The 24,801-nt window shown below is 50.3% G+C and overlaps 8 protein-coding genes across 8 annotated transcripts; 3 read left to right on the top strand and 5 right to left on the bottom strand.

The window, feature by feature from the left end:
• Positions 1 to 1,755: 1,755 nt before the first annotated feature.
• Positions 1,756 to 4,197, bottom strand: M431DRAFT_6915 (hypothetical protein; the record flags this gene model as incomplete). Its single annotated transcript, XM_024921780.1, has 19 exons — positions 1,756 to 1,879; positions 1,933 to 2,029; positions 2,088 to 2,131; positions 2,214 to 2,227; positions 2,286 to 2,362; positions 2,414 to 2,548; positions 2,609 to 2,635; positions 2,735 to 2,778; positions 2,842 to 2,859; positions 2,914 to 2,994; positions 3,050 to 3,097; positions 3,256 to 3,297; positions 3,353 to 3,482; positions 3,533 to 3,565; positions 3,635 to 3,650; positions 3,706 to 3,814; positions 3,874 to 3,889; positions 3,945 to 4,000; positions 4,055 to 4,197. 19 exons carry the CDS (start codon positions 4,195 to 4,197, stop codon positions 1,756 to 1,758), a joined length of 1,254 nt encoding a protein of 417 aa, XP_024773055.1.
• Positions 4,198 to 4,740: 543 nt separating this feature from the next.
• On the bottom strand, positions 4,741 to 6,247 carry M431DRAFT_483522 (hypothetical protein; the record flags this gene model as incomplete). Its single annotated transcript, XM_024916128.1, has 5 exons — positions 4,741 to 4,832; positions 4,905 to 5,159; positions 5,246 to 5,321; positions 5,394 to 5,916; positions 5,967 to 6,247. 5 exons carry the CDS (start codon positions 6,245 to 6,247, stop codon positions 4,741 to 4,743), a joined length of 1,227 nt encoding a protein of 408 aa, XP_024773054.1.
• A 1,308-nt stretch (positions 6,248 to 7,555) lies between these two features.
• On the top strand, positions 7,556 to 8,238 carry M431DRAFT_556608 (hypothetical protein; the record flags this gene model as incomplete). Its single annotated transcript, XM_024921453.1, has 2 exons — positions 7,556 to 8,078; positions 8,157 to 8,238. Coding segments are annotated over exons 1-2 (567 nt in total), but the record flags the coding sequence as incomplete, so codon positions are not given.
• A 2,055-nt stretch (positions 8,239 to 10,293) lies between these two features.
• M431DRAFT_88576 (hypothetical protein) lies at positions 10,294 to 10,593 on the bottom strand (the record flags this gene model as incomplete). Its single annotated transcript, XM_024923924.1, has 1 exon — positions 10,294 to 10,593. The coding sequence occupies one exon, from the start codon at positions 10,591 to 10,593 to the stop codon at positions 10,294 to 10,296; it is 300 nt and encodes a 99-aa protein (XP_024773052.1).
• Positions 10,594 to 15,439: 4,846 nt separating this feature from the next.
• Positions 15,440 to 15,718, top strand: M431DRAFT_496671 (hypothetical protein; the record flags this gene model as incomplete). The annotated part of the gene is made up of 1 exon (XM_024917514.1): positions 15,440 to 15,718. The coding sequence occupies one exon, from the start codon at positions 15,440 to 15,442 to the stop codon at positions 15,716 to 15,718; it is 279 nt and encodes a 92-aa protein (XP_024773051.1).
• A 686-nt stretch (positions 15,719 to 16,404) lies between these two features.
• Positions 16,405 to 18,133, bottom strand: M431DRAFT_461440 (hypothetical protein). The gene is made up of 2 exons (XM_024915358.1): positions 18,057 to 18,133; positions 16,405 to 17,993 (listed from the first exon to the last, which is right to left on the bottom strand). Exon 2 carries the CDS (start codon positions 17,917 to 17,919, stop codon positions 16,813 to 16,815), a length of 1,107 nt encoding a protein of 368 aa, XP_024773050.1. The 5' UTR covers positions 17,920 to 17,993; positions 18,057 to 18,133; the 3' UTR covers positions 16,405 to 16,812.
• Positions 18,134 to 18,440: 307 nt separating this feature from the next.
• M431DRAFT_509649 (hypothetical protein) lies at positions 18,441 to 23,073 on the bottom strand. The gene is made up of 3 exons (XM_024919333.1): positions 22,744 to 23,073; positions 22,611 to 22,673; positions 18,441 to 22,521 (listed from the first exon to the last, which is right to left on the bottom strand). The coding sequence occupies exons 1-3, from the start codon at positions 22,794 to 22,796 to the stop codon at positions 18,582 to 18,584; spliced, it is 4,056 nt and encodes a 1,351-aa protein (XP_024773049.1). The 5' UTR covers positions 22,797 to 23,073; the 3' UTR covers positions 18,441 to 18,581.
• Positions 23,074 to 23,588: 515 nt separating this feature from the next.
• Positions 23,589 to 24,749, top strand: M431DRAFT_509646 (hypothetical protein). Its single transcript, XM_024919332.1, has one exon. The coding sequence runs from the start codon at positions 23,900 to 23,902 to the stop codon at positions 24,539 to 24,541; it is 642 nt and encodes a 213-aa protein (XP_024773048.1). The 5' UTR covers positions 23,589 to 23,899; the 3' UTR covers positions 24,542 to 24,749.
• The last annotated feature ends 52 nt before the right edge of the window (positions 24,750 to 24,801 follow it).

The raw sequence follows: 24,801 nt of genomic DNA, 5'->3' as shown, positions 1-24,801 counted from the left end.
TGACAACTCAAGGGTCTTTGGGACGAAGGGCCTGCTTCGAAGCCCGTTAATCAAGATTCGAGGTGATGTATGGCCATTTATATACAAGGACGGCCAGAAGACCGCGGATCGCAAACTCACGACTTCTCCCCCTCGCTCAAATTACCAAATGTCCCCGATCATCGACCAATCATCGAGGTATCATCGTGTCTGATGACAATGCATCTACTCATTTGAGAAAGGCCCAATCGTTGTATCGGGAATACGAGGAACTTTCCTCCCCTCCAGATACGAGGCCCCGTGCCATCCGGCTGGCTACAACTTCGTATCCCATCGCAATTCCTGCAACAACGCACACCATACAGACAGGCATCTCCGCAATTAGATGTCAGTCGGCAGATACGACAAAGTCCGTCGGCAGAGAACTTTTGTCTCCGCCTCGGCAGACGGCAGTCCGGGGTCGTTATCTTTGGTGCTATTTTTAAGCTTCTTTTGCTGCTTGCTCTTCGTTTCTTGGTCTTTTTGCTTTTCCAAGCTTGCATGATTTCAGCAATGAGCTGTTGCTTTATAAGGTAGGCAAAGTGATGGTGCACAAGCTCATGCTGAAATAGGGATCTTCACCGCATACCCCTGTTGTGATAAATAGCCGGAATATACCAAAGTAGAATAGCAGGATATAGTTCAAGTTCTGGGGCTCGCAAAGACTTACTGGACTTGGATGCATAATGGTTAGCCTCGATGGCTCACTCTTATCAACGACCTATCTATCGCTTTTAAGACTCTAGGTGCAAGGTTGTATCTTGCCGAGGATGCTACCAAGGGCTGGGCTAAGTGCGTATAAGTTGCGTATTCTAGCGCAACAGATGTCTGAATAGAGAGACGCCCTGAACAATACGAGGCCCCTCAGGAACAAGGACCAAAGCAATTCCTTCTCCGACATCATGCGCGATTTGTACACCATCTTTTACGATTGCGAATGTCGAATGCAAACTAACAGCTATTAGAACTGGTGATATGAGGCATCAAGTCTGTTATGCTTACCTAGGTATCGTAACCGCAGACACCCTACACTGAACGCAGGTATCCCAACATCACAACTGCACACAACCACATGCATTTCAACACTTTCCTTTTACTGTTTTCTTTTTTCTTGCTATCAAATTCATACCCTATGAAATAAAAATACACTTTTATTAGAGATGCTGTATCCTTGTCTTGAATTGACAAAGAGACACAAGGAGGACGGGAAGCTGTTCTTGAAAGGGCGGGGTTTATTACATTGCCGGCCCCGGCTCAGACTCGGCTCTTAGTTCCCGCTACAACAGCCGTATTCCGCTTATTCAAGAAAGCAAAAGGCTAAACCAACAACAGACTCAAGAAAAAGGAACACAGGGTCGTCTAAAGCGCTTAAAGCGGCTTTGGAAATGTACGATCCGTGAATAGTTAAGAATAGCATTTCTGTTATAGTTGTTATTATGAAAGAAATAGGTGGACAAACGTAATGAGTTGTTATTGTAAGGAATAGACTAACTAACGTTACAGGATGTTGTTTAAGTATGTTCGCTAATAAGGTTTGTCTGTAAAGTATATCTATGTATGTTCTTTCCAACATTAGTAAGGTCTGGGATTGGTGAATCAACGGAAAGCAGCGAACAGCACAATGAGCAATGTTGCAAGTCCAGTGGAAACAAGTCAAATTCACCCCAAACCTTTTATCTAACGCCAAATTTGGAATACAGACATTCTTCGTTATATCCAGGTTCATTTTTCCAACACCTAGTTCTTCCAGGTCTCGACGGTATCCCTCTCTTGAAGATCAAGGTGGAATGCTCTGATGATAGAGTCCGCATCGTCAATGGCCAGGGGACGTACATCCGCCATGGCCTTGATCTTGGTTGTTCTGATACATAGTTAATACCTAGCTTCCTAGGGGTTAAAGAGGAAGCAACTTACAGTAACTTGACTTGAGCATCAGTCATGTGAAGTCCCAGCTGCTCGACTCGGCTCTTGATTGAGTTCCATCCGGTCAAACGATGGGCAAAGTGAACATCTGTGAACAATTAGTCTCAAAATATTGATAAATACTTGGAAGTGTCGTGAAAACGCACATCTGCTCATGCCGAAATCCTCGGGGTTGATGATCTCATATGTTCTATGTGTTTATTAGTTCTCTGTAGGCAATGATGAACTGAACTTGCATCATGAAGTTGATGTAGCTCTTGAGGAAAACTCACGAAGGTGAATTCAGCTATAGAGAAATAAGGTCAGTATGCAAGCACCATTTTCTATCGAGGAACGACACTTACAATAGCCTTGCTGTGGATACCAGCCTTGTGGGTAAAGGCACAGAAGCCGGTAACCGGGTTGTTAAAGGGCACGTTAACTAGTTACGTGGTGAGTATGCCGACTCCAATCCAGATACAGGGTGACTTACTGTGAACAGCCTCGGCAACAATGTTCTCAATGTCCTTGAGACGATGAAGGTCGTACTTGCGCTTGACGTATTCCGGAGCCGCCACAATCATTCTCGCAAGGAAAGCTCCGAGAGGAGCAATCCCGTTTCTCTCACCTGCCGTCGGGGTTAGGGGAAACTAGATCTTAAGTGACAGTTTCAAGACGTTATGCTTACCAATACCCAGAACACTGGTATCGATGTCTAGCAAGAGTGTCAGCAAAATATTACCAGCAAAACAGTAGAATCATCAACTTCCCCCAACAATAGATGTGGGGAGTGTGGTCATCAAGGATAACTTACGAGTAGCACCAGCCTCGAGAGCAGAGTAAGCGTTGGCAACAGCACTTGAGCAAAATTAGCGTCCATATAGCTTTGAACTAGTTGTGAGGGTGAGAGGTATGCTTTACCAGCTTGTGTCATCGTGGCTACTTTACGTTAGTCTACATCTCCTAGTAAAACCAATCTCAGGCATGACTTACAAGTGACACTCAATATCGCACTTGACAACTCCGCGAAGAGTTCGAACGAGATCATAGACTTGTCTCGGTGAGGCACAGCCACTGTGAATGAGTCAGTAGTCGTCTATAGATCAGTTGTAATGAGGACGATACGTACACAGTATCTGCAATACCCACCCGGTGGACGCCGGCGTTGTCGACGGCTCTGTATAGGCTCAAAAGATCGACGAGATCACCTACATTGGGTCAATATCGTGTTCCTGCGAGGTCACTGGGGATTACTTGCTCCTAAGCCAATGTTAGTCGTCATGTCTTGGTTCGGTAGGTTCGTGATGTCTCTCCGAGCCATAAGGATAAACGCACCTGAATGAGTCTTCGCTGGAAAATCGGACTTCGACACCTCGGCTAAAAGCAACGTTAGCATGAGAGTCAATAGTGGCCAAGAGTTAAGTCGAATTACCTCTTGATGTAGTTGACGACCTCCAAGGCCTGCTTGGTGATGGCGGCCATGTCCTTGCCATGTGAGTGCTCCCGGAGGAAGCTGGATGTTCCAATGACGACGTCGACACCGTCAACACCACAGTCACAAGCTATAGAGAGTTAGTATTAGTACAATTACTGTTGGTGGGCCACGACGTACCGATCTTTGCATCCTCCAGGGTGCATCGGGTGTCTAAGTGAGCATAGTCAATATGATGAATCGATTGAGAGAACAGAGGACATGGCAATTGGTCCAACTAACGAGTAAGGATCTTGGCCTACGAAAGAGGTCAATAACGGCACAGATGAGAGTAGACGTGGCAGATGGCGTACCTTGAGGCCAAGCTTGCAGATGGCCTCGCAATCAGCACGGCTGGCTGGAGAAGCGCATGGTGAAGTCAACTCAATGTAGTCAACACCAAACTCAGACAGCGCGGTGGCACTATAAATGGCTTTAGCTGTCGGTTGTATCAAGTAATTAGGACAGAGAGGAAGCCGTACATCTTGATCTTGGTCTCTGGTCGCGTGTAAGTGGAAGAATAGACAATGCGCAAAGGCGGGGCTGAAAATACCAGTATCGAAAAAGGCGTTGGCAAACTGCTCGCCCTCTCTTAGTGTTGATTCGATGCTATTTTGGATGAGCAAGAGACCGTTTTCCTGTGGATTTCAGATATCAAAATACATTTTGAACTTGCCAACATTGGAGATGAAGTCGGCGATGTGTTGGTAGGGCGATGTTGTAGCTGTAGCTGTAGCTGTAGCATGCGCGTTGTGGCTCGGGACAGGAAGACCTGTAGTGCCGTTGGTTGCGGCTCCGATGCTCATATTGAATGATTTAGATGTGAGGGGAGATTCGTGAATGGTTCGTTGATCGTAGAGTTCGAGGCCAAGAAGACAGCAGAGAGGCAGAGTATCTAGTGTGGTGAAGTGTTGAAGTGTGAAAGTAACGAAAAAGGAATCTTGGATGGCGCACAAGACGGCGGGAACGAGAGAGAATGGAATTTAGATTGATGGAAAATGGAAACATTCAGCGCAAAAGGATGATACAAGAAGAGGCGCTACTACGATTAACCGTTTTACACGATGGTGGTCAAAGGTATTGGAATCATCTAAAGCATGCGTACATGTTACAGCATACACACAGCATGTATCTTTCTTTAATACCAGTAGATACTGCCAAGACAGCCAATCTAATAGTAATACCATTGATTCATCTAAACAAGACGGACAGACATTCCCACATCGGATCAAGCCCGTTCCTTTGCTACGGACTCCGAAATATGCATCTAATTAAGCCCACCCCGGCACGAAGCGGGGTTGTCAGCTCCGAATGTAACCCGGCCTCCGGGAAGCGCCCGGAATTTGCATTTACGGCTTGAAGTATTTTCCAATCAGTCGAATGTCGCTGGCCAGCGCTGCCGGGTTGTCCACGCCGGGGAAGTGGCCGCCGAATTGCACTTCTAGTTGCAGGGATTCAATTCATTAGCATCACATTATATCGCACTGTCTCCGATACATGTAGTTAGACTCACTGTTGTAGTAGACCAGGTTGCCAATCGTCGCCACCAGCTTCTCCGGATAAAACAGAATGTTGTACTGAAAGTTAGTGTACAGCAGAGGCTGCTTGCTTCTGGCGGTTCGGTAAGTGTGCGAGAAGCCGTCGGGATTCTGGGCGTAGACAAAGGCGGCGGAGTCGAACGTCTGCGTCAGATAGTACAAGGACACGTGCCTGAGAATCTCATTGTTCGTCATAAAGGACGGGCCGGTGCCTCGTCGTGGGTCGGACCCTGTTGCAGTGTTAGCATTACCCTTTGGATTTATTGCATCAATGACCGGGGTGAGGAGCTTGACCCCTTGATGAGGGCGCACTTACAGATGACAAACTTTTCAGCAAGCCATGCCAGCTGCCCGACGGGGTTATCGTACAAAGCAAGGCCAATCGTATTAACCTAGAAACACATTGTTAGCCATTTGTCTTGTTTCACAAGCATTTAACCGTGCCTCAGAGAGAGATGACATACTTCAGTTGTCTGTTCAATATAGTAGCCCGTGCCCGAGTTCTCAAAGTCCATGGCCCTATCTTCCAACTCAATCTCGTCCGCCGCAAGCGCAATGCCCTGCGCCGCCAATTGCTCCGGCGTCAGCGCAAAAAAGGGCAAAAACGCAAAGTGCACCGCCTTGACCGTCGTGTTGAACTGATCGTACATGTCAAACGCCACGCCGCTGCCCCAGTCCGTTCCGTGCACGGCATACGTCTTGTACCCCAGCACCTGCGTCATGAGCGTGTTGAACAAGGTTGCCGTGTCGGAAATTTCCCAGCCATTGGGTGCGGGAGAGGAGAAGCCGAAGCCGGGGAGGGATGGCACCACGATGTGGAATGGCTGGCTGGAGTTGCTTTTGAGCTGGTCGACGAGGTGTGTCATTTCCAGGAACGAGCCCGGCCAGCCGTGGAGCAGGATGAGAGGAATAGCGTTGGGATCTTTGGACTTTTCGTGGATAAAATGGACATTTTGAGCTCCTATTTGAACCGTAAAGTGGTTATATCTATGTACTTGAGTCAGCCTGTGAATGTATTCATGCTGCTTTATCCATACGTGTTTATCTGCTCTTGTTCCTTTGTCCAGTTGAAGCTAGTCAACCATTCATTTTGCAGACTCTTGAGCGTAGAAAGTGGGATTCCCGTTGTCAAGCTCATATTCAGGTTTGCATGGGCGGCTGGGAGCTCTGCTGCAGGAAGAACGGTCCTCTGAATAAGATCAAGCATGTGAGGCACCCGTGAAGAAAGATTGACTGTGAAAGGCTTTGCGACTGGAGCATTTGCCGCAGCTGCTTTGGACAGCAGCCCGAAAGAGCCAAGAAGAAGAGAAGTCTTCATCTTGAAGTGTTGCAAAGATGCTCGAGTGCTACTGAGTTTGTCGGGGGAATAGGTGTATTCCTATCCAGCCAATGCTTCTGTCCTGAGTAAAGGTTCTATTTCATTGAACATTCATGATCCTTTTATATATTGAGATTCCCTCAAGTTTGACATCTTCATCTCGATTCACGTCTAATTCCCATTGGCTCTTTTCACTACGGGCCGCCGTAGGAGACATTATACTATTCGGGAAATATGATTGTTGCCTTTTCCCCTGCAGGCCCCACGATGCTTGGTCCCGTTTAACAGTGGTCAATGCAACAATGCTGAGTAACATATACTTTTTCTTTGCTCTTTGCGCGGGAAAGGGGGCATTTGGCCGCGGAATATGTTTATACGAAGTTATAAACCGCCGGAACTCCTCACTTGTTAATATCGCGAGCCGTGTTGATGCATCCGCTAGGTACAATCGAGACACGCCGGGCGACGCTTTTTTCCTATAGCGGGCGTGAGTCTGGCGGGACGGGTTGGAAATCAGGATATAAGCAGCCTGCTAACGGAGCATTTTCATGCGCTTTTCACGCCTGAGCTAGGTTTGTATATGAAGCCATCGTGAACTGGGTAGACTTCAAGGGGCAGACACGGCATGCAAGCGGCCGTCGGAAAGACTCGGCACTCGAAGCACTGGTCCCAGTTTCTCTATGCCATATATGGCAATGATAAAGGACTGCTCAGCACATGTTTTGATCACTTAAATACAACCTGGACAAACATATATAACCAACACGACATAAGATAGCTAAAATGCCTCTCTATTATGAGCACAAGGCTGTGCGGTGGAGTCTCGACGAGAGACGATCTCTTGAGCTTAACGGCCATTAGCCAACTAAAAAGCACGCCGTGTCCGGGCTGGCCCGTCAAATGTTCCTCGGGATGTCTTACTCTAGCTCGGGGCATTGCTGCACTAGCGCATCTGTGCCTTGGGGTGATTACGAGTTCTCTTGGTGTGAGTAAGCGGTTATGAGAAGTTTGGTAAGACTTGGGGCTTATTTTACAAAGAAAGGTCGAATTGTAGGGTAATCTGATGGAGGTTTTGGCGTTTACGGCGTTCTGTAGAAGCAAATGTTGGCATCTACTTGTCTTTGATGCAGTTTCACGATCAGGATTGCCTACGAGTATTTTGGGGACTACTTTAACAAGTTGGCCATAGACAAACCAGACAGCGTTTATTAAAAAAAAAAAAATCCCAAATAATCTTGGAATAGTTTACTCGAGCAATGAAAACGTGATGTTTATCCTTTTCGGGAATGCTCTTGCAGTCATTCGAGTGTCCAAGTGCACATGTCAGCATCTACACCGTTTCTACAATGAAACGGAACACCCAAGTCAATACGGCAGCCTCGCCAGCATCAGTCTACATATCCAATGCAGCAGAATCAGCCACATCTCCGTCTTTCATACGGAGACAGAGCACATCAATTGGCCAACCGGAATGTCCCAAACTGACAGAAAGGCTACAGTCCCGGCACTGTCCTGCACCGCCAGCAAGCCAAATGCCCCCTTCACCGCCATCACCACTCACATGTAAACAGGATGGCAGTCCCCAATATAAACCCACAATCCCCCATAAAGATCCCCGTCACTTCTGCCAACGCAGCAACGCATTGAGAGCAGGGCCAAGATGGAAAAAGGGTCAGCTGAATCCCCCCGTTTTTGGGCTGCCACGCATACAGGGCGTGAAGCCATGCCATGCTCATGCCCGCATGGAACAACGACAGAACTTGCTTCTGGAAGATACAAATGTTCCACGCATGTGGCCCCCCTTATTATGTATTGCCAGCTGGATTACGGCGTGCATGAATACTACTTACATGCACTCATGCGAGGCACCTTGTCAACATGGTACTGTATCAATGGGGTCTTTGGGCAGAGGAGCAGTACGGGGTTGCATCGACACGTGTGCACCCGCGGTAGATGCGTCTCAACTGCCGGAGCAAAGAAACACGAAAGAGAGAGAGATGCCAATTGAGAGAGTTGGATAACTATACCTTTCTCTATCTTGCAATGATATGCTATTAGAAGTACGAGTAATACGGGATAAACACTATTATTAGAAGCCGATACGATGCGATACGATGCGACAAGAAACAACACGAGCCATCTATCACGAAGATTCAACGAAACCAACCCTCTTCCCCGGACAAACACTTATCCACAACGTACAACTGATGGTTAGTCTCGTAAACTGCAAAAGCCACAAAACGGGTTGCCAAATGGAATAACCCGCTGTCAAAAAGGGACAAAATAAAAGAAGAAGCCATCCCACACCTCCTTTACGCCAGTTTTGCCCACGTACTGTACAACCCACTCACACCTTTTCGATTTTTTCCCCCCATCCCGCTTCATTCACCGGGGCGCCCCTTTGTTCAAAAACGGCAAGAAAACGAACGAGCAAACCAAAGAGCCCAAAAAACAAAAAGCCACAAAGAAAATTTTTTTTCTCTTTCCCTCGGTCTGGCTTGCTCTGCTTGTCCTTTTCTACCCCAGGCCCAGCGGCGATTACTTTGTCTTCTTGAAAAGCCGAATTCTTGTCCCGAGAGGCCGGTTTGCCTCCCCCAATTCGGAGGTCTTTTGTATCTTTATTCGCCGTTCAATTTTTCTGTTTCGGTCGCCGTTCCGGTGTCGTGTTGGAGTTTAGCTTAATGTTAGTTACAAACCTTTGGGGGTGGCACACATTCACATGGTTTTGGGGATGGGGACGGCTGAAGACGCGCTGAAGCGGCACAGGAATTTACGAGCTGAAGAAGCTGAAATAACCCGTAAGAATGAGGCCATTCGACTTTTTTTGCCTGCGTATTATTGGCGACTGTATTACGTCAAGTAAAAAGATACGTGTGCGCATCATACATATGTAGGGTATTCGGTGAGCGTATCCTCCATATCGCGTGCATCTTAGTAGAAACTTGCCATGAATCATCTCAACAACCATAATCAACGCAACACACAAATTCTTCCTCCTATCATCGGCGGCAAGGACGCGCGCTCATCCCCGAAACTACGGTCCGATCTCCAAAAAAAGAGAGCGAAAAAGGGAGCGAGAATAAAAAGAGTGACAATCATGACTTGGTAGGGTAACCCGCGTGGCGTAACACTTGGGGCCAGCCACATGGCACCACAAAATGCTCCATCCAGGCAGCCATGATTCAACACTCCAATGTCACTGTCAGTGTCACTGTCACGCACATGTCATTGAAGAGTCATTTTTGTGTGTTTTTTTAGAATTTGTTATTGCATTTGTTATATTGTTATGGTATTCCTGCCATTCAGTTGTTTCGAGACTTTGGGTATAATCCCCTGCCCCCCACGACCTCCCCATCCCCATATCGCATTATCCTTTCCATCGTAAAAATAATAAGTTGTAACCAAAAGATATTGTTCTACAATAAATCCCGTAAAAGTAATAAACAGCCAGTAAAAAAAGACACCATCCATATTTTCCCATGGGGTATAAGAAACAACCAACAGCGAAGTCAGTCGCCGAAACCATGTGAAAGCCCGATTGGATTTGAACCCCTTCTGGCGATGCACCCACACCGGCCAGAAATGTGTTTGTTGGAAGAAAATATTGAAAGTTCAAGCCCGCGCTCCCGATGCAACCAGTGAATGAAGTCCATGGTGATGGAAAAAAAAAATGATGGAGATAAATGATGATAAAACGCCAGTGTAAACCCGTTATGATGAGGTAGCCGAATGATTGGAAAAAATGATATTCTTTTCTCTTTCCCGCAGTCGATGATGGTCTAAAGCGATGAATGTTGTAGCTGGGTATGTTATGATGAAAGAAAGGCCGGCGTAGTCGTGATAGAGATGAGGAGGATGGAAGTGATGATGGTTATGGATGTCGAGGTCGAGTGGGCGGAGATGATGATGTGTGTAGGGTATAGCTTGCATCTAGTTAAAGAGAAGCCATACACGCAGGATGGAAGCCATGCATCAAGCAGGCACTCCATCCCACGTTACCCAAAGACAGGTCAAGGTCGTGTAGTAGTGAAGAGAGTATAGTTGGTTCACTTTCGGTGAGTCTTCTTCAGCGCCTTGCCGTCGTGGTAGTGTCTCCTCGTGCGCTCTCGTCCTCGGCGCTCCTCCTCCTCGTAGGGGCTCTGGTTGCCATCGTCGCTGCTGTTGCTGCTGGTGCTTCGCGAGCGGTCCTCCTCGTACCAGGCGCTCAGCGGCTTTCCGCCAAACATGAGGTCCTCGTCCTCGATGATGATGGGCTGGATCCACGCCTGGACGTTGAGGTCAAGCTCGTGGGCGGAAGGCTCCATGGTTTGTAGGTGGTAGTATGAGTCTGACTGCTTGGGAGACATGGCTGGATATTTGTGTGGAGTTGACGCGACCAGCGCTGTTTGAGATTGTTGGCGGTGGTTGTTGGGAGAGGGAGAGATAAGACGTCTCGGATAGGTGGTGGGTTTTGTTTGATTTCCCTCGCGTCGACGCGCAAAAGTAGATAGTTTGTTCGTGTTATGTGATTCGGGCCGCGAGTGCGTTTGGTGGGAGTACAAGGTGTGAGTGAGATAAGGGTATATATGGATAGTGGTATTGATTATTTGTTGTTGTTCGTCAAGAGGATCCTGATCCTGCTGTGAGTCGTGTAATCTGATTATGGTATGTTGTTTTCGACGTGATGGTATAAACGATGTTTGTGAATCTGGAGAAAGCACAAAATCCAAAAGTCTGGGGGAATTAGGGAGCATTATAGTCGAGTCCTCGATGGCCGCTCCTCGGCCCCGGCGCTCGAGTCAGAGCCAAGAAACTAGCTGCGTCCCACCGAAGAGCCTCGCCTCCCTCCCTTGCCCTAGCCTGGGGTGGGTGTCGCAGTAAGAAAAAGGACGGGGGGGGGTGTGTCTTGGCCGGGACCATCCGGAAAGGGGTGATGATGTTTCGAGCATGTCAGGATGACCCACGGCTGTGCTACGGCGCTACCAAGGCAGGTTTTCTGGTTGATCAAGTTTGCTGTGCTCTGCTGGGAAATCTAAATCGAGCCTTGAAGCCGCCTTTGTTTTGCCTCTTTGATCGAAAATAGTGTCCGAGTGAAGACATACTGACACGCACAGCCTCTCGATTCGGACTCTTTGTTCTTGCTCTGTTTTCTCCATCGGGACAAGTCAATGAAAGCATCTCATTTACAGACATCTGGACAACTATACGAGTAACTGAAAGAGAAGAGAAAAAAACGCAGCTGCCAAATAAAGGGGGGGAGGGGTGAGACACGGACCCAACGAAGGAGTGCGGCCAGCAAGGGACAAAAGAGAAAACGGAGTTGGGCTCTCCGACTTTTCGGACGGTGGCGTTTTGTCTTTATTCCTTTTATTCCTCTTTTTTCCCTCCATTGCTCCCTTCCCTCTCAGTGCCCAACCCCGTTTCCCGAGGCCCGAGCCCCGGCTATACCTACTGTAAACCGCAACTCGTAGAGCCTGAAGCATCAATGATCCTTTTGCCACGCGGCACGCACTTCACAGCTGATGCGCTGGTTCGCCTCTTTTCAGCTGCGGAAAGCCTTGCTTGCTGCGGGGACACGTAACGAAGGCATGCGTTGCGTGTCTGAGTTGTTGCTACTGCTACTGTTAAAATTCGATAGCACGCGCATGTTAATTTACCGCCTTGTGTCTGGAACCCTTGGACTTGCAGCGATACTATTTGCCGGGGAACGGGAATGCCTGCACCGCCAATTTAACAAGCTTGATTTCCTTTTCATTTCGCCGTCCCACTGCGGCGCGGCGGCAGGGATGGGATCCATTTGCGAACAACGCAAAAAAAGCAAAACGGCGGTAAATGGTTCCCTCCTCCGAAATGGCGGTCTCCCCAAAGAGCCGGGGATCGCTCTTTTGATTGACACAAAGTTGGGGGTGGCTTTCCAAAACCCACTCCGAAACTTGTGAGCCACACAGTCCTACATACTGTAAGGGCTCTCAGTTTTAGCCCGGATTTCGAGTCAAAAACGGAGAGCGGAAAAGGGAAATTGACAAGAAAGCTTTCAAAAGGAAAACTGTCACCCGCCCAATCGCCCTTGAGCTGTGGCATGTCTCGCACCCGTGACGGCTCGATTCGAGCACAAGACGCGGCCACCCTCCATCACGAATCGATTCCGGAATCCTTCTTTGACACAGACAGCTGAAGCTGCCCAACAACTCCCCAACCAACCATTCAAGTCGCGAGGGAACAAACGGTGGCCCGAAAAGGACGTGCCGTTTCCGCTAATGCAGCTTGTGCTTTTGAGTTGATGCTTTGCCTCCGGGAAAAGGCTCTAGTGTCTAGTTTTTCGATGTGGGCGGCCTGCCATTTCTTTGTCCATTTCTTTGTTCTTATCCGGACCTCTTGGTGGTGGTACACACGGAGTTGCTTTGTTCTCGTTGGCTTTGGCATGTGGTTGTGTGTTTTTCCTTTTATCCTTCCTTTTCCATCCAGCCGGCATCTTCTTTCATCTATACAATCCATCTATCTCGATTAAAGGCAAAACACCAAGAAAGATGAAAACAAAATGAACAGAATGACAAAAGGACCGGTGACCATACACACACGCACACGCAGACACACTCCCCTCCCGCCCAGCCAGCGCCATGTCTGTGCTCGACATCCCGTCCCCTTCTTTCGCCTTGCCAATCACAGCGCGCCGCTACTCTCCTCGTACATGAAACAAAGAAGCATCACATTACGAGCTGGCCATACGAACAAACCAGTGCCGTAAATGCAAAAACATTAACCAGATAAAAGGGCCGCTGATTCGACGCCTCCCCGGATCGACAATGCGGTCCAGACGTCAGAAGAGCGGTCTCCAGACTCTTTGACTCTGTTTAATTTCACCTTTCTCCGTGCATGTGCTGTACTTTGATAGACGCCCCGTTGGGTCGTAAAAAATGTGACTTGTGTCCTCGGCTGTTCCAGCCCGGTTGGCAGTTTGGCGAGCAAAAGCACAGACAGGTACAGAGATTACCTCGTACCGTAATCTTCCGTATTTTACCAACCTAAAGCAAGATATCGCCGTATTCTTATCATCTTACGCCCACGGGCATTATATCTCGCAAATGCCCTTGCATCGTTCCTAGGGACCCGTGTGTAAAGATAGATACCGTATGAATACATCGCAACCCCGGCGGTTGATTCCGAGCAAGGGCCGGAGTGACCATCTTACATACATGCGTGATGCTTGTCCTGTTCCTAGCTGCGAATCTACCCGCTCACGTTGCCCTGTTTCCCTCTTGGGCAGGTCGTCTCTCTTTGGATTCACATCCCTCCGGGCATCAGGCAAGTCGAAGGGCAAAAAAAAGAGCCCGGCGGATGAGCCAATCACCCGCGCTGCAACTGACGATGCCTGCCTTGCACTGCCCTTTTTGGCTGCCTGGATGAAATGGAAAGCTCCTCATCTACGAGTATGCTTGTCTGCCTATCCCTCGTCGTAAGCACCGTTGCGCCGTTTATCATTTGCTCTTCGCTTCAGTTTTAATCTGGGCAATCAAAAAGGCTGCCCAGCAAGGGCTTATGCCTTCGCCCATGTAACAGTCCAATCGCCTCGCTCCGTTGCCCACACACCACTTGTTCGGAGCGCCCAGCCCAGGCAACTCATCTCTGACTGCATGCACGGCCGATCGCCTTTGGCTGCAGGCAGAGCCACACAGGCATTTTTTAATTTTCAGGGTTCAAGCTCTTCCAGTGGTTTAGTCCCGGCATACCCCGCGATCCAATAGCCCATCAAAGCGAGTAGATGCAGTAGCACATGTAATATTCCACATATGTAAGGTAGCCTGTGGTTGTCGAGAGACGTGATAGGCGCCCGGCAAAGACTCACCGGGCCAAGAGAGACGCCCAATCATTAAAACCCCCGTTTGCAACGCCGGCTTTTTTTTGCCTAAACGAACTTTGGCCAGCTGTATCGCTCTGATTGAAAGAACTCGCTCACCGGTGCGAAATCACCCGCATCATCTGCCTAAGCCACCTGGTCGAGGTTGGACATCAAAATGTTTGAGGGTGGGCTTCGAACCGGAGTAAAAGCACCAGCGGAGCAAAACGGGGCACAGAAGAATAGCCCGTTGAAAATGTAACCGCAGATGGTTTGATTTTACCCCATACTTCTGGACGGAGCATCTCGGGATATCACAGCAAGCTGGGGGTGGGAGCTAAGGCTTGAAGCTAGCATCTCGGAGCTCCAAGCTATTCTGACTCACTCACATGTCTTTCCTTTCTGTTTGATGTTCAGCCCTACCTATTAGCTGTAGGAGGAGGAAGAGGCATTTGTTCTTCACTCCCTCCGTCTTGTGCTCGTTTGCCTTGCGCCTTTGGTACATCTATCACTTACACACACCACCATTTCCATTTCGCACACCGCACATGTCGCACATGTCAGGATGCTGACCCAATCTCATGGATCCCTCGGTGGCGATCCCCGAGCGTGCACGAGGAGCAAATCGGCAGATGAACAGCGACAAATTTAATTGATAGCGACACCGCCAGTCGAGATGGATGCAGACACAAGACATATTAAACGGACTTCGCATCTTTCAATCCGCCCGTTTCCCAGCAAGACGGGCGTATCGATATCGACACTGTATCTCTTGTAATATCTGAATACTCGGCGATTCATTGGCATATAATTCGCCGTAGAGGACGGTATCGGGTCCTCTCTCGGCGCAATACCGCCGGCTTGGCTCTTCCCTCCTCTTAGCCGCCCACAGTCATGATTTCATCCGTCAAAGCGAATCCTCAAATTATCCCCCTCAAAGCACACTGTAAAACCAACCCTATCATTCAATGACTCGTGCAACAGCCAATACTTGCCATAGCTGGCGTATTGCTTGGCTTTCTGCTCCACGAGATGCCCCAGAGATGGATCCATAAACCTCCATAGATGGGCGGGGGTTCCCCGCATATGAGCCCCCCGTTTTCGAATCCCTTACTCGTATCGTACGAGTTGATCGTGAAGCTATCTATCAAAATCCTGATCTTGTATCCTGGTGCCTACAGTAGAGACAAGAAATTACCAGGAATGGTATCCCGTAGGCGCCCCGGGGAGCTGACGACTCATATTGGATGTCTTACTTGTCCTTGTAGTAAGAGTAACATCTCCAGTGCCGACATGTCAGCAAAGTAAGAGACACAGCCTGCTCTCACGTAAACCTATGTTGCCAATCAAGATCATTCTTAATCAAAATCCGGAGTCAGATGCAACCACAGCCCTGTGACTGCTCCTTGCAACAAAAAGCGTTTATTCCCGGCTCTTGTCCTCCCCCTCGGAGATCAAAAACCCCCATAGCTCCCCCCTCCAGAATCTACCACTGTGTAACCCCTGCAGCGCAAATGTCTCTCATCTCGCCAACATTCCGCCTCACTTTCAACAGACGCAATTCTCTCTCTTCGCACAGTCCAGATCATGCGCCTCCAAATAGCAAAAGCAAAGCAAAGCAACGTCCACGCGCACCCGCGAAAAGCCGAATGCGATAACACGCACGTACGCAATCTAATCGAAAAGAATACGCTTGCGAGATTTGGCATATGCTGGCCAGATCCGAGACGGTGATCATGGGATGCCGGGGGGGGGGGATCATTGCATTCTCACATGCCGCCGAGATTTGATGGCACGCACACTTTCCCACCGTAACACTGCAACAAATAGGTCAAAATGAGCTCGATTAAATTAAAAGCATTTGGCCTAATAACTGACCCCCATTCCAAGCAGTTTAAAACGGTCGGGTAGCAAAAAAGATCAAAAGCCCCAGTCATCTGCTCCAGTAAGTAAATTCATGCGCCATCTTAATTAATTCAAATCCCAAAACCCAGCATCGCAATCAATGACATCATCATTCTTCAACACTTGCAATTCCATCAAAAACACAAACCCAACACCTAAAACCACAATCGCACACCCCCCCGGTGTCTTCCCTGAAACCCACATCCTGTTTTTCTTAACAGATTTAGAAAACCCGCATCTAAATTAAATTCGCATCTTTCATGATGACGAACTTCAGCCACGCCTCCCGCCGCTGCTGCAGGGGCGTAACGACGTCATTGCGTCATCGCTCTTCAACCCAATTCCTCAGCTTCCTTTAGGTCGTTAAAACGGTCGCCGAGAATCGCCCCCTTACCTAGAATGAACAACTAATCTATGCTCTTTTTCATTTTCGTGGCAATGAATTCGGTATTTCTATCTATAGCTATAGCTGTTCAATCAAACACCTCCGTACATCGGCCGGAGCTTCCCCCGAAACGCCTCCGTCATGACGCAATAGTTGTTCCCTTGAAGGCGATCTCCTGATCTAGATTGCTGAGAATCAGAAATGGCCCTTTTGCTCGCTTTTGCATGGTTCACTGTTCACCAGGTCCGATGTGTCTCATGGTGGTTTTGCCTCATGCTCAGTTTTCGCCCTCATGATGCCCTCACGGCGTCATCCATCACCTACCTACCAAAATAGGTAGCCTTCTATCCCCCCCCCCTCCCAGCTACATTCCACCACCACATGCAGTATTCCTCACAATACCCCCAAGAAGAAAACAACAACAGTTAAGCTGATCCATAGTAATAAATCTCAATTATCTTCTCACTCCAACTGCTTCATCTCTCGAATCCGCATCATGATCCAATCCGCACACTTGACATCCTCATACTTCTTCTCCCCCTCAACAACAACACTACACGTCTCATGCAGCCCAAACCCCCAAAAGATGGGAATGCTCACCCTCTCCTTGCCACTATAATTCCTCGCCCGGTGAACCGTACTCGTGTACTCGTCATTCGTAATTCGTTGCATGCAATCCCCCAGATTCACAACCAGCGTGCCATCTATCGGCTTCGCGCGCAGCCATTGGCCCTCCTTGTTGAGAACCTCAAGTCCGCCGTGTAAATCCTGCCATAGAATCGTAAATAGCTGAAAGTCCGTATGCGATCCAATCGACACCTTCTTATCATCCTCCTCCTCACTCTTCCCTGCATCTTGTTCCGTAGAAGGCTCAATCGGGGGGTAGTAGCTAATCACGTACGACGAACCCGGATACCTCACCTTCTCATCAAACAATCCCTCCTCCAACCCCAACGACAACGCAAAACATCTCGTCAGCGCCCTCGCCAACCTCAAACACTCCCCCATATGCCTCATCATGCTCTCCTTCAACCGCGGCAAATTCCTCGTCTGCTCCCACGGATAATCATCCTCCCAAGCCAAATACTCCCTCGCCTCCTCCGGTATATCCCCCATCCCATCCTCCCCAACAGTGTCATCATACCTTGGATCATACTGATACGAAAACGACTCCCGCAAATCAACACTCTCAACTGGATTCAACCGCTGCGTATTCGGCCCCTGGTATCCCTTATCCCACCTCGTCCCGCTCGAATCCGCCCTCATCTTGATCTCCAAGTCCTGTCTGAAAAACTCCAACCCAGCTTCATACACGTCCTGCGTCACCTTTGCAGGGATGCCGTGATTCTTGATGTAGAAGAAGCCCATGTTCTGCGCGGCGGCGCGCACCTGCTGGGCTACGGCCTGCCTCTCGTCGAGCGACGAGCTGAATATTGGCGAGATGTCGATGATGGGGATTTCAAACGGCAGGGCGTCGCGGAGGGGGGTGCAGAGGATCTTTCGTGTGACGATGCCGCTGGGCGATGCGAGACGGAGCTCCGTCGTTGCGGTGACTGTTTCTGTAGCCATAGTGGGCGACTTGTTTTGTCTGCCTTCTTCGTTTGTCTGGTGTCGAATCGTATCTCAAGTCTCGTTCGAAATGGCTTCACGTAGAGTCAGCATGCAATCAGATTCTAGTCAGGAACAAATCTTTGCCAGTTACCAGCGATTAAGAAGCGGGGGTTACATTGAGTACCGTCCAGCCCATGTAACACGACCATTGGTCGACGCTTCAGCCAGCATATCTCCAGATCTGCAGTCACATAGCCAAGTACTCTGATGTCGTGTCACATTGCATCTTGAGAAAGCAAGTCAGGAGCAAATAGTATCGTTCAATTCAATGTGCCAACCCCCAAACTCCGCGTGCCATGCCCTTAAAAACAACGGAAAAAAAAAATGAACTCAAACAAAAAAAAATTACACAAATGCCCCCCTTCCCCCCTTCCTGGTATCTTGTTTTTTAACGCCTCGCAATGCAAGATTGTTTTTTTTTTATATTTTTCTTTTTATATCCCCCTTCTCCCCCTTCTCCCCCTTCTCCCCCTTCTCCCCCTTCTCCCCCTTCTCCCCCTTCTCCCCCTTCTCCCCCTTCCCCCTCCTGCCCCTCCACTTCGTCGGAAGTGATGGGAACTGTATAGCTCAACCGGTGGGAACCTTGCGGCTCAACCACCGGGAACTATACAGCTCGACCATCACTTCCGACTCCGTGTTGACGCGCGAGTCGCGCGCTTGGGGGCAGGAGTCCCGTTCCCTGCCATTCCTAGGCCGGCTGCGATCCTGCTGGACCGCTGCTTCTGCGCCGCTGCCGAGGGTTTGGCCGCGGGCTTGGAGACCCGGCTCCCGACCACCGTGGCCTTGGCCTTGGCCGGCCGCCCCCTCTTTGGCTTCTCTTCCTCCTGGTACGAGGCCAACGGCTCCTTCCAAACAACGCTCTTGCCACGTCCAGCCTTGGAGGTCTCGGCTTCGTCCTGCTGGCTTGCCTCTTCCTCTTCCTCCTCAGAGTGCCGAGCCAAAAATTGGGCAGGATACTCAGCATTCCCCTTGTTACGGCGAGTGTTGGCGCGGGTTTGGTGGACCAAGTCCTGCTGTTCGTTGCGCACAGAGCCCAGGGTGTTAGGGGGACGTCCACGACCGACTTTGGTGGGTGCTGGAGTCGACGGCTTGGGAATGGCGCTTGGCTTGGTCTTTAAACGCGAGGATCGGCGGGATGCGGCCGGAACGGGGGCCTCTTTCTGCTCTTCGTCGTTTGCCAGCTCGTCGACAGCATCACTTGTCTTGACTGATGTTGGTGCCACGTCCTTGGCGAGGGGATCTTCATCATCTGAGTGATTCATGGTAGCAACAGGCTTTGGCTTTGGCTTTGGCGGGGTGGTTCGATGAACACGGCGGACTCGCTTGGCAGCAGGCTCCGGCTTGGCCTCTGGCTCGTTCTCGTTCTCTTCTCCTTCGCTACTCTCAAACTTGCGCTTCTCCTTTGGCTGAGTCTCCATGTTAGGGCTTCTAGCTCCAAGAGGTTGACGCTGCACAGGGGCGATGGCGATGGGGGAGCCGGTCTCGGTGGTAGAGAGACGTCGGGGCTTCGAGCGTCTGATGAAATCGCGCAGATAATCGCGCTCAGGGGTATCGTCGTGGCTGATGGGGTATGGCTTTCCGGATTCTGGACTGGTAGAGGAGCCTTGCTTGTTGCTAAGGGTAGGGCTAGCTGCTTTCTTTTGAGCGCTGGCTTGGTTCACGGGGGTAAATGAGATGGGTGAGGTTGAGGTAGGGTCGTTGGTGGTTGTTGAATTGGCGGGCGATGGCTCGGCATCTGCATAGGCAGATTGCTCTCCTGCGTTCCCGGCGGCCATGATGGCAATGCTCAGTGCAGATGATCCGTTCAGAGGTGGCGTATTCTCAAGGTCAGAGAGAGAGGAGCTGTCGGTATTAACGGCAAGCTCTGAGTTCATGGGAAGCTCTGGGATTGTGGGAAGTTCCGGGGCCACGAGAGACTGCGAGTTCATGTCAGGCTTATAGACCATGCCAGGCTGATAGACTTTTCTGTCAGATGTGGTCACGTAGTCGGGAATGATGAACTGATCGGCAGGTGTAAAAGGAACCTTTTGCGATGCTGGAGCGGGTGAGCTGGTGGCGATGCTTTGACGAGAAGACGAGCCGCGCTTGGCAGGCGAGGTAGCAAAATCGGAAACAATGAGAGTTTCATCACTGGGATAGAAGTCTTCATGATCGGGAGATGTTAAGGGCATCAAAGGCGAGCCGAAATCGGAAACAACAAGAGTCTTATCAGCGAGATGAGATTCTTCATTCACTGCAGACAGTGAGGCGCGCTTGGTAGGAGAGCCGCCAAAGTCGGAAACAACAAGGGTCTTATCAGCGAGATGAGATTCTTCCTCTGCGAGAGGCGATGAGCTCCATTCAGATCTCTGTCGAGGTTCGGGACTGGGTGTTTCTCCTGGGAATTTGCGCTGGAAGTAGTGTGCTTGAGGGTCTGGCCGCCAGGGGTCTCTGTCTGCGCGTGAGTCTTGGGGGAAATGCTCAATGTACTTGATCGGCAGCTTAAACTGAACAAGAAGCCTTTCTCCCCTCTCAGCAATTATGACGCCAGCCTTGTCGTAACATCCGGTCTCTGCCATGCGGGCCAGCCGCTCCACAGGGTTATGCGGGGGAGGAGATTCACGGCGGTATCTGTCGTTGGGGTCGTCGAAAACATCGTCTGGATGGCGAACAGGAGGAGGAGCATTTCTTCTCTCTCTCAGCACATCCTCTATCTGCGCCTTGTAATCCCACGAGAGGCGGTGGAAATCGTGTGGATCTCGGGGGTCCACGCCTTGGGCGAGCATGTCTTGGGCTTGCATGTCTTGGGCGTCCATGTCTTCGGTTTGTTCGATAGCAGCGGTGTTGAGAGTGTTTGACTGAGTCGCAGAAGAGTTGAAGAGGTTAGAAGTTTGAGAATGCTCGGGAATTCGAGAGATGGAATTATCGCTGGGAAAGGCTGGTTCATCAATGGTGGGCATGGCCCCACTCGATCTGATGTGAGGTGAAAGTGAGGTTCGTCGCAAAGTGTGGGATTTGAGCATGTTTCTGACCAGCGGCTCACTTTTGCGTCGCCTGACAATCTTTGTGCGCTCAATCTCAATTGAGTCCGTTAGGACATTAACCCAGGAAGCTGAATTGGTGAATGAGGGAGAGGAGGGTCGGAATTCAATGTTGCTGGGGTCGTATTTTTCGAGAGTTGCGGGTGACTTGTTGTGCTGCATCCACTCAGGCAGGGATTTGACCAAACCGAGAGACGCTCCATCATTGGCGGGCGTGGCAGCTGCAGAAGAAGCCTTTTGGCTAGGGGTCGAAGGTAGAAGGCCGCTCCATTTAGAAGGAGTAGGGGCGTTAGGGCGAGACTGGTGCGTAGGGGATCCAAACATGATAGAGCTGTCTTCCATGCTAATGTCAAAGGTGGAGGAGTCGTTGCGAGGGGATGAAGGTGTTGTCGAGAGGCGAGCAGGTTCCGATTTGCGCTTTGGGCGCCATCGAGCAAAGGGCGATTCTTTGGAAGAGCGGTTGGACCATCGAATGAGGCCGGGAGTAGAGTTTGCCGATAGTAAAGGCGACTTGGATGCACTGGGACTTTTGGGAATGGTAATAGAGGGCGTTTGCTGACGAGGGCTTTCAAAGTCCTTGCTGGGTGTAGGAGGAGAAGACGGCTTGATGGGAGAAGGCTCAGCCCGAGGGGAGGATCCTGGCAACAGTCTGACAATGGTGTCGCTGAGTCTCTTGCGGAAGCTCTTGCTGCTCTTGGTAGGGCTTGGGGACTGGGTAGAGGCTCGCTTCGTGGGAGACTTGGCGTCTGACATGGACTCGTTAGGCTCCAAGGTCAGGACGCTGGACGGCTCGCTGTCGTCGGCGATATATGATAGCCCTGGCATGCCGCTGGCAGCCAGAAGAACTCGGGGGTTGCGAGACATAGATCGTAGGTGGACTCCAGCCTCTGTGATGGATGCCATGCTGACGTCTATTTCGGTGACGCCGCTCTGCATAGCTCTGGAGAGTATAGGGTGGAGCTCGCTGTAAATGGCGTAGCCATTGCCTCCGCTCGCGTACTCGAAATCGACGGAGGAATAGTTGCTGAAGCGGCGCTTCAGGGGGACAGTCTTCTTGGTGTACTGGCTCTGCTTGGCCAGGTTTCTCTGCTCCGATACGTCGGTGTATTCTTCGTGGAGGTAGCAGTTTGCAACGTCCACTATGAAACAAAAGTAGTCAGCAAATTGTAGCTCGAGCGTCGTCGCTTTGACGGGGATGTTGCAGGAAAAGGAAACGAGAAACAAACCCTTGGCGCGCATGACGGCGCTTGCCACCTCTGCTCTGGACAGAGGCTCTCCCACCAACTCCAACACGGCGTCAGCCGTCGGCACAAACGAGTTTAGACGGCGACGGTTCGCCTGCTGTGCCTCCTCGAGGTCTTCTGCCACCTCGGTCTCTGCTGCGGCCTGGCTGGCCGCCACCACACGAGCCACTCGGCCCACCCGCTTCATGATTGTCATGCCCTTTCGAAGAGTTGAAGGGCCGGCCGAGACAGGCACGCGGCACCACGCACGCAGAATGGTCGCTGGCTTTTGGGCGACCAAATTGTCCGCCCACGAACTGTCCAGAAATCGCGTCAGTACCCGGTCACAGCAAGGGGATTCTAGCAAAGGCGAGTTGAAGTCGTCGTCGGTCGGTGTGATACGCACATCTCTGTCTTGGCCTCCTGGGCCGCCGGGAAAAACGTCACAAACGACGCTGGGGGAGGATTGCTGCAATGTATCATCAGCCTACGATCAGATTCCAAAATGCAGTTCAATATAGTCCAGCAGCAGGTCTTACTTGTCGACGGGCTCGTGCCCGCTTCCCCATCCGGGGCTGGTCGTGCCGTCCATTGCGCAAAACGGCTGGTTCCTGGTTCCACGATTCGAAGATGTTGTGGTTGAGGCGTCGGAATGCTTCGAATGTGGAAATTGGCGGGTGGGCTTTAACTGCACGGAGCAGCGAAGTGAATTGCTACCCCACGCGCGCGCGTTTAACTGTGAATCATGAAAAAGTCGCGTGTCTTGAAGTGCGTGCGTGAGGCGCGATAAGAGCCAGAGCCGAAATTATTCAAGGAATTATGGCCCATCTTTTGTTTACATTGGACCTGATTCGGGATGCAACTGGGGTGGGCTAGTCCTAATGAGGCAATGAAGGCGGTACGTGCTCCCGTAGAGGGGCATCAATTAACGGGCTCGTGACGCGTTAATGGGCTGGCCGTTTGTCAAGAGAAACAAGTACAATTGTTGATTGAAAACATTAAACAATAATAATGGTGAGGATAAGTATACAAAATCTTACACTGGGCCTCAATCTTCATTGAAGTAGTGTCAGTTGGTAGTGTTACATTCTGGAATAGAGTACGACGTCGATATTAGTTGATGCTATTTACGGATGCTTCAATCGAACTAGTTCGTAGATCCCGCCAACTGCTCCGAATCTACAAGGAAGTGGCTTGCACGGGTTAATGAGACATTGATCAATGTGTAATTTGGCGATACAGCGCAGTGAAACATTGACTCTCTATGACTTGCATCCAGCTCAAACAAAGCCCACAATCAACGTGAAATCAGGTGTTCGCTGTAATAATTCAATGGATTTCGCTTCTATTACTGCTACATCTGAGTGCCTGTCTCTCCATCATAGTACACGCAAACTCAATGGAGCTAGGTAAGCCTTTTGCTGACTCATCAGCTCAGCCTTGCAGAAATGCACCAGTGGGGTCTCGCCCCGGCTGCCCCTCTGAAACCCTCCGACAGAGCCTACAGAACTCCCTGAAGCCTCGTCACTGTCCAACGTCATCCCAGTCCTCGTCACTACACGCAGGCAGCATCTTCAGCCTCGCCGCATCCCCCCTCATCACATCGAGAACCCTCAACTCTCACCGCCGATAATCCCAAAAAATAGTGGAAGGAAAATAAGGAGAAAGAGAAGGACAAATCAAGAAATCATCACCATGAACCGCCTCTTCGGCTCCAAGCCCACGGGCCCCAAGCCCACCCTCACCGGCGCAATCACAAACATCGACACCCGCATCGCCTCCATCGACACCAAGCTCAAGGCCCTCAACGGCGAGCTCTCCGCCTACCAAGAAAAGCTCTCCAAGATGCGCGACGGCCCCGGCAAACAAGCCATCAAGCAAAAGGCCCTCAAGGTCCTGCAGCGCCGCAAGGCCTACGAGGCGGAGAAGGACAAGCTCGAGAGCCAGGTCTGGAACATGGAGCAGGCGCAGAGCATGCAGGATAACCTCAAGAACGTCATGACCCAGGTCGACGCCATGAAGACTACGAACAAGGAGCTGCGCAAGCAGTATGGAAAGATTGACATTGACAAGATTGAGCGTTTGCAGGATGAGATGGCTGATTTGCTTGATGTTGGGAACGAGATTCAGGAGAGTTTGGCACGTGGGTACGATATTCCTGATGAGGTGGATGAGTCGGAGCTGGATGCTGAGCTTGAGGCGCTGGGTATGGAGGCTGAGCTGGAGCAGGAGTACGGCGCTGGGGCCGTGCCGGGGTTCCTGCAGGACGAGGTCGTGCCCGAGTTTGTTGACGAGCCGCCGCAGACGGAAGAAAAGGTCAAGCAAGCTGCGGGTTAGCATCGTCTTTTGTCAATTTAGTTTCTCTTCATTCAGCATCTAATATCAGTCTATTATATCGTTCCGTGGCGTGGCGTGGCTTCTCATTTGGCTCCTCACGAGCAGCATCGTCAAGCGCAAGTCCCTTCACCCCAACATCATGGCAGTATCACACTATTTCCAATGTTTCACACCCAAGACTATGTAAATAAAGATCACAGGATAGGCGAAGGTTTATTTTGTTTGAGTTTCATCATGCTATTCGTATTTCTCCCCCAAAA

Source organism: Trichoderma harzianum, assembly GCF_003025095.1.
Source record: "Trichoderma harzianum CBS 226.95 unplaced genomic scaffold M431scaffold_8, whole genome shotgun sequence".
NCBI lineage: Eukaryota > Fungi > Ascomycota > Sordariomycetes > Hypocreales > Hypocreaceae > Trichoderma > Trichoderma harzianum.
The sequence above is the reverse complement of the archived record's forward strand: the minus strand, read 5'-3'. Positions and strand labels throughout refer to the sequence as shown.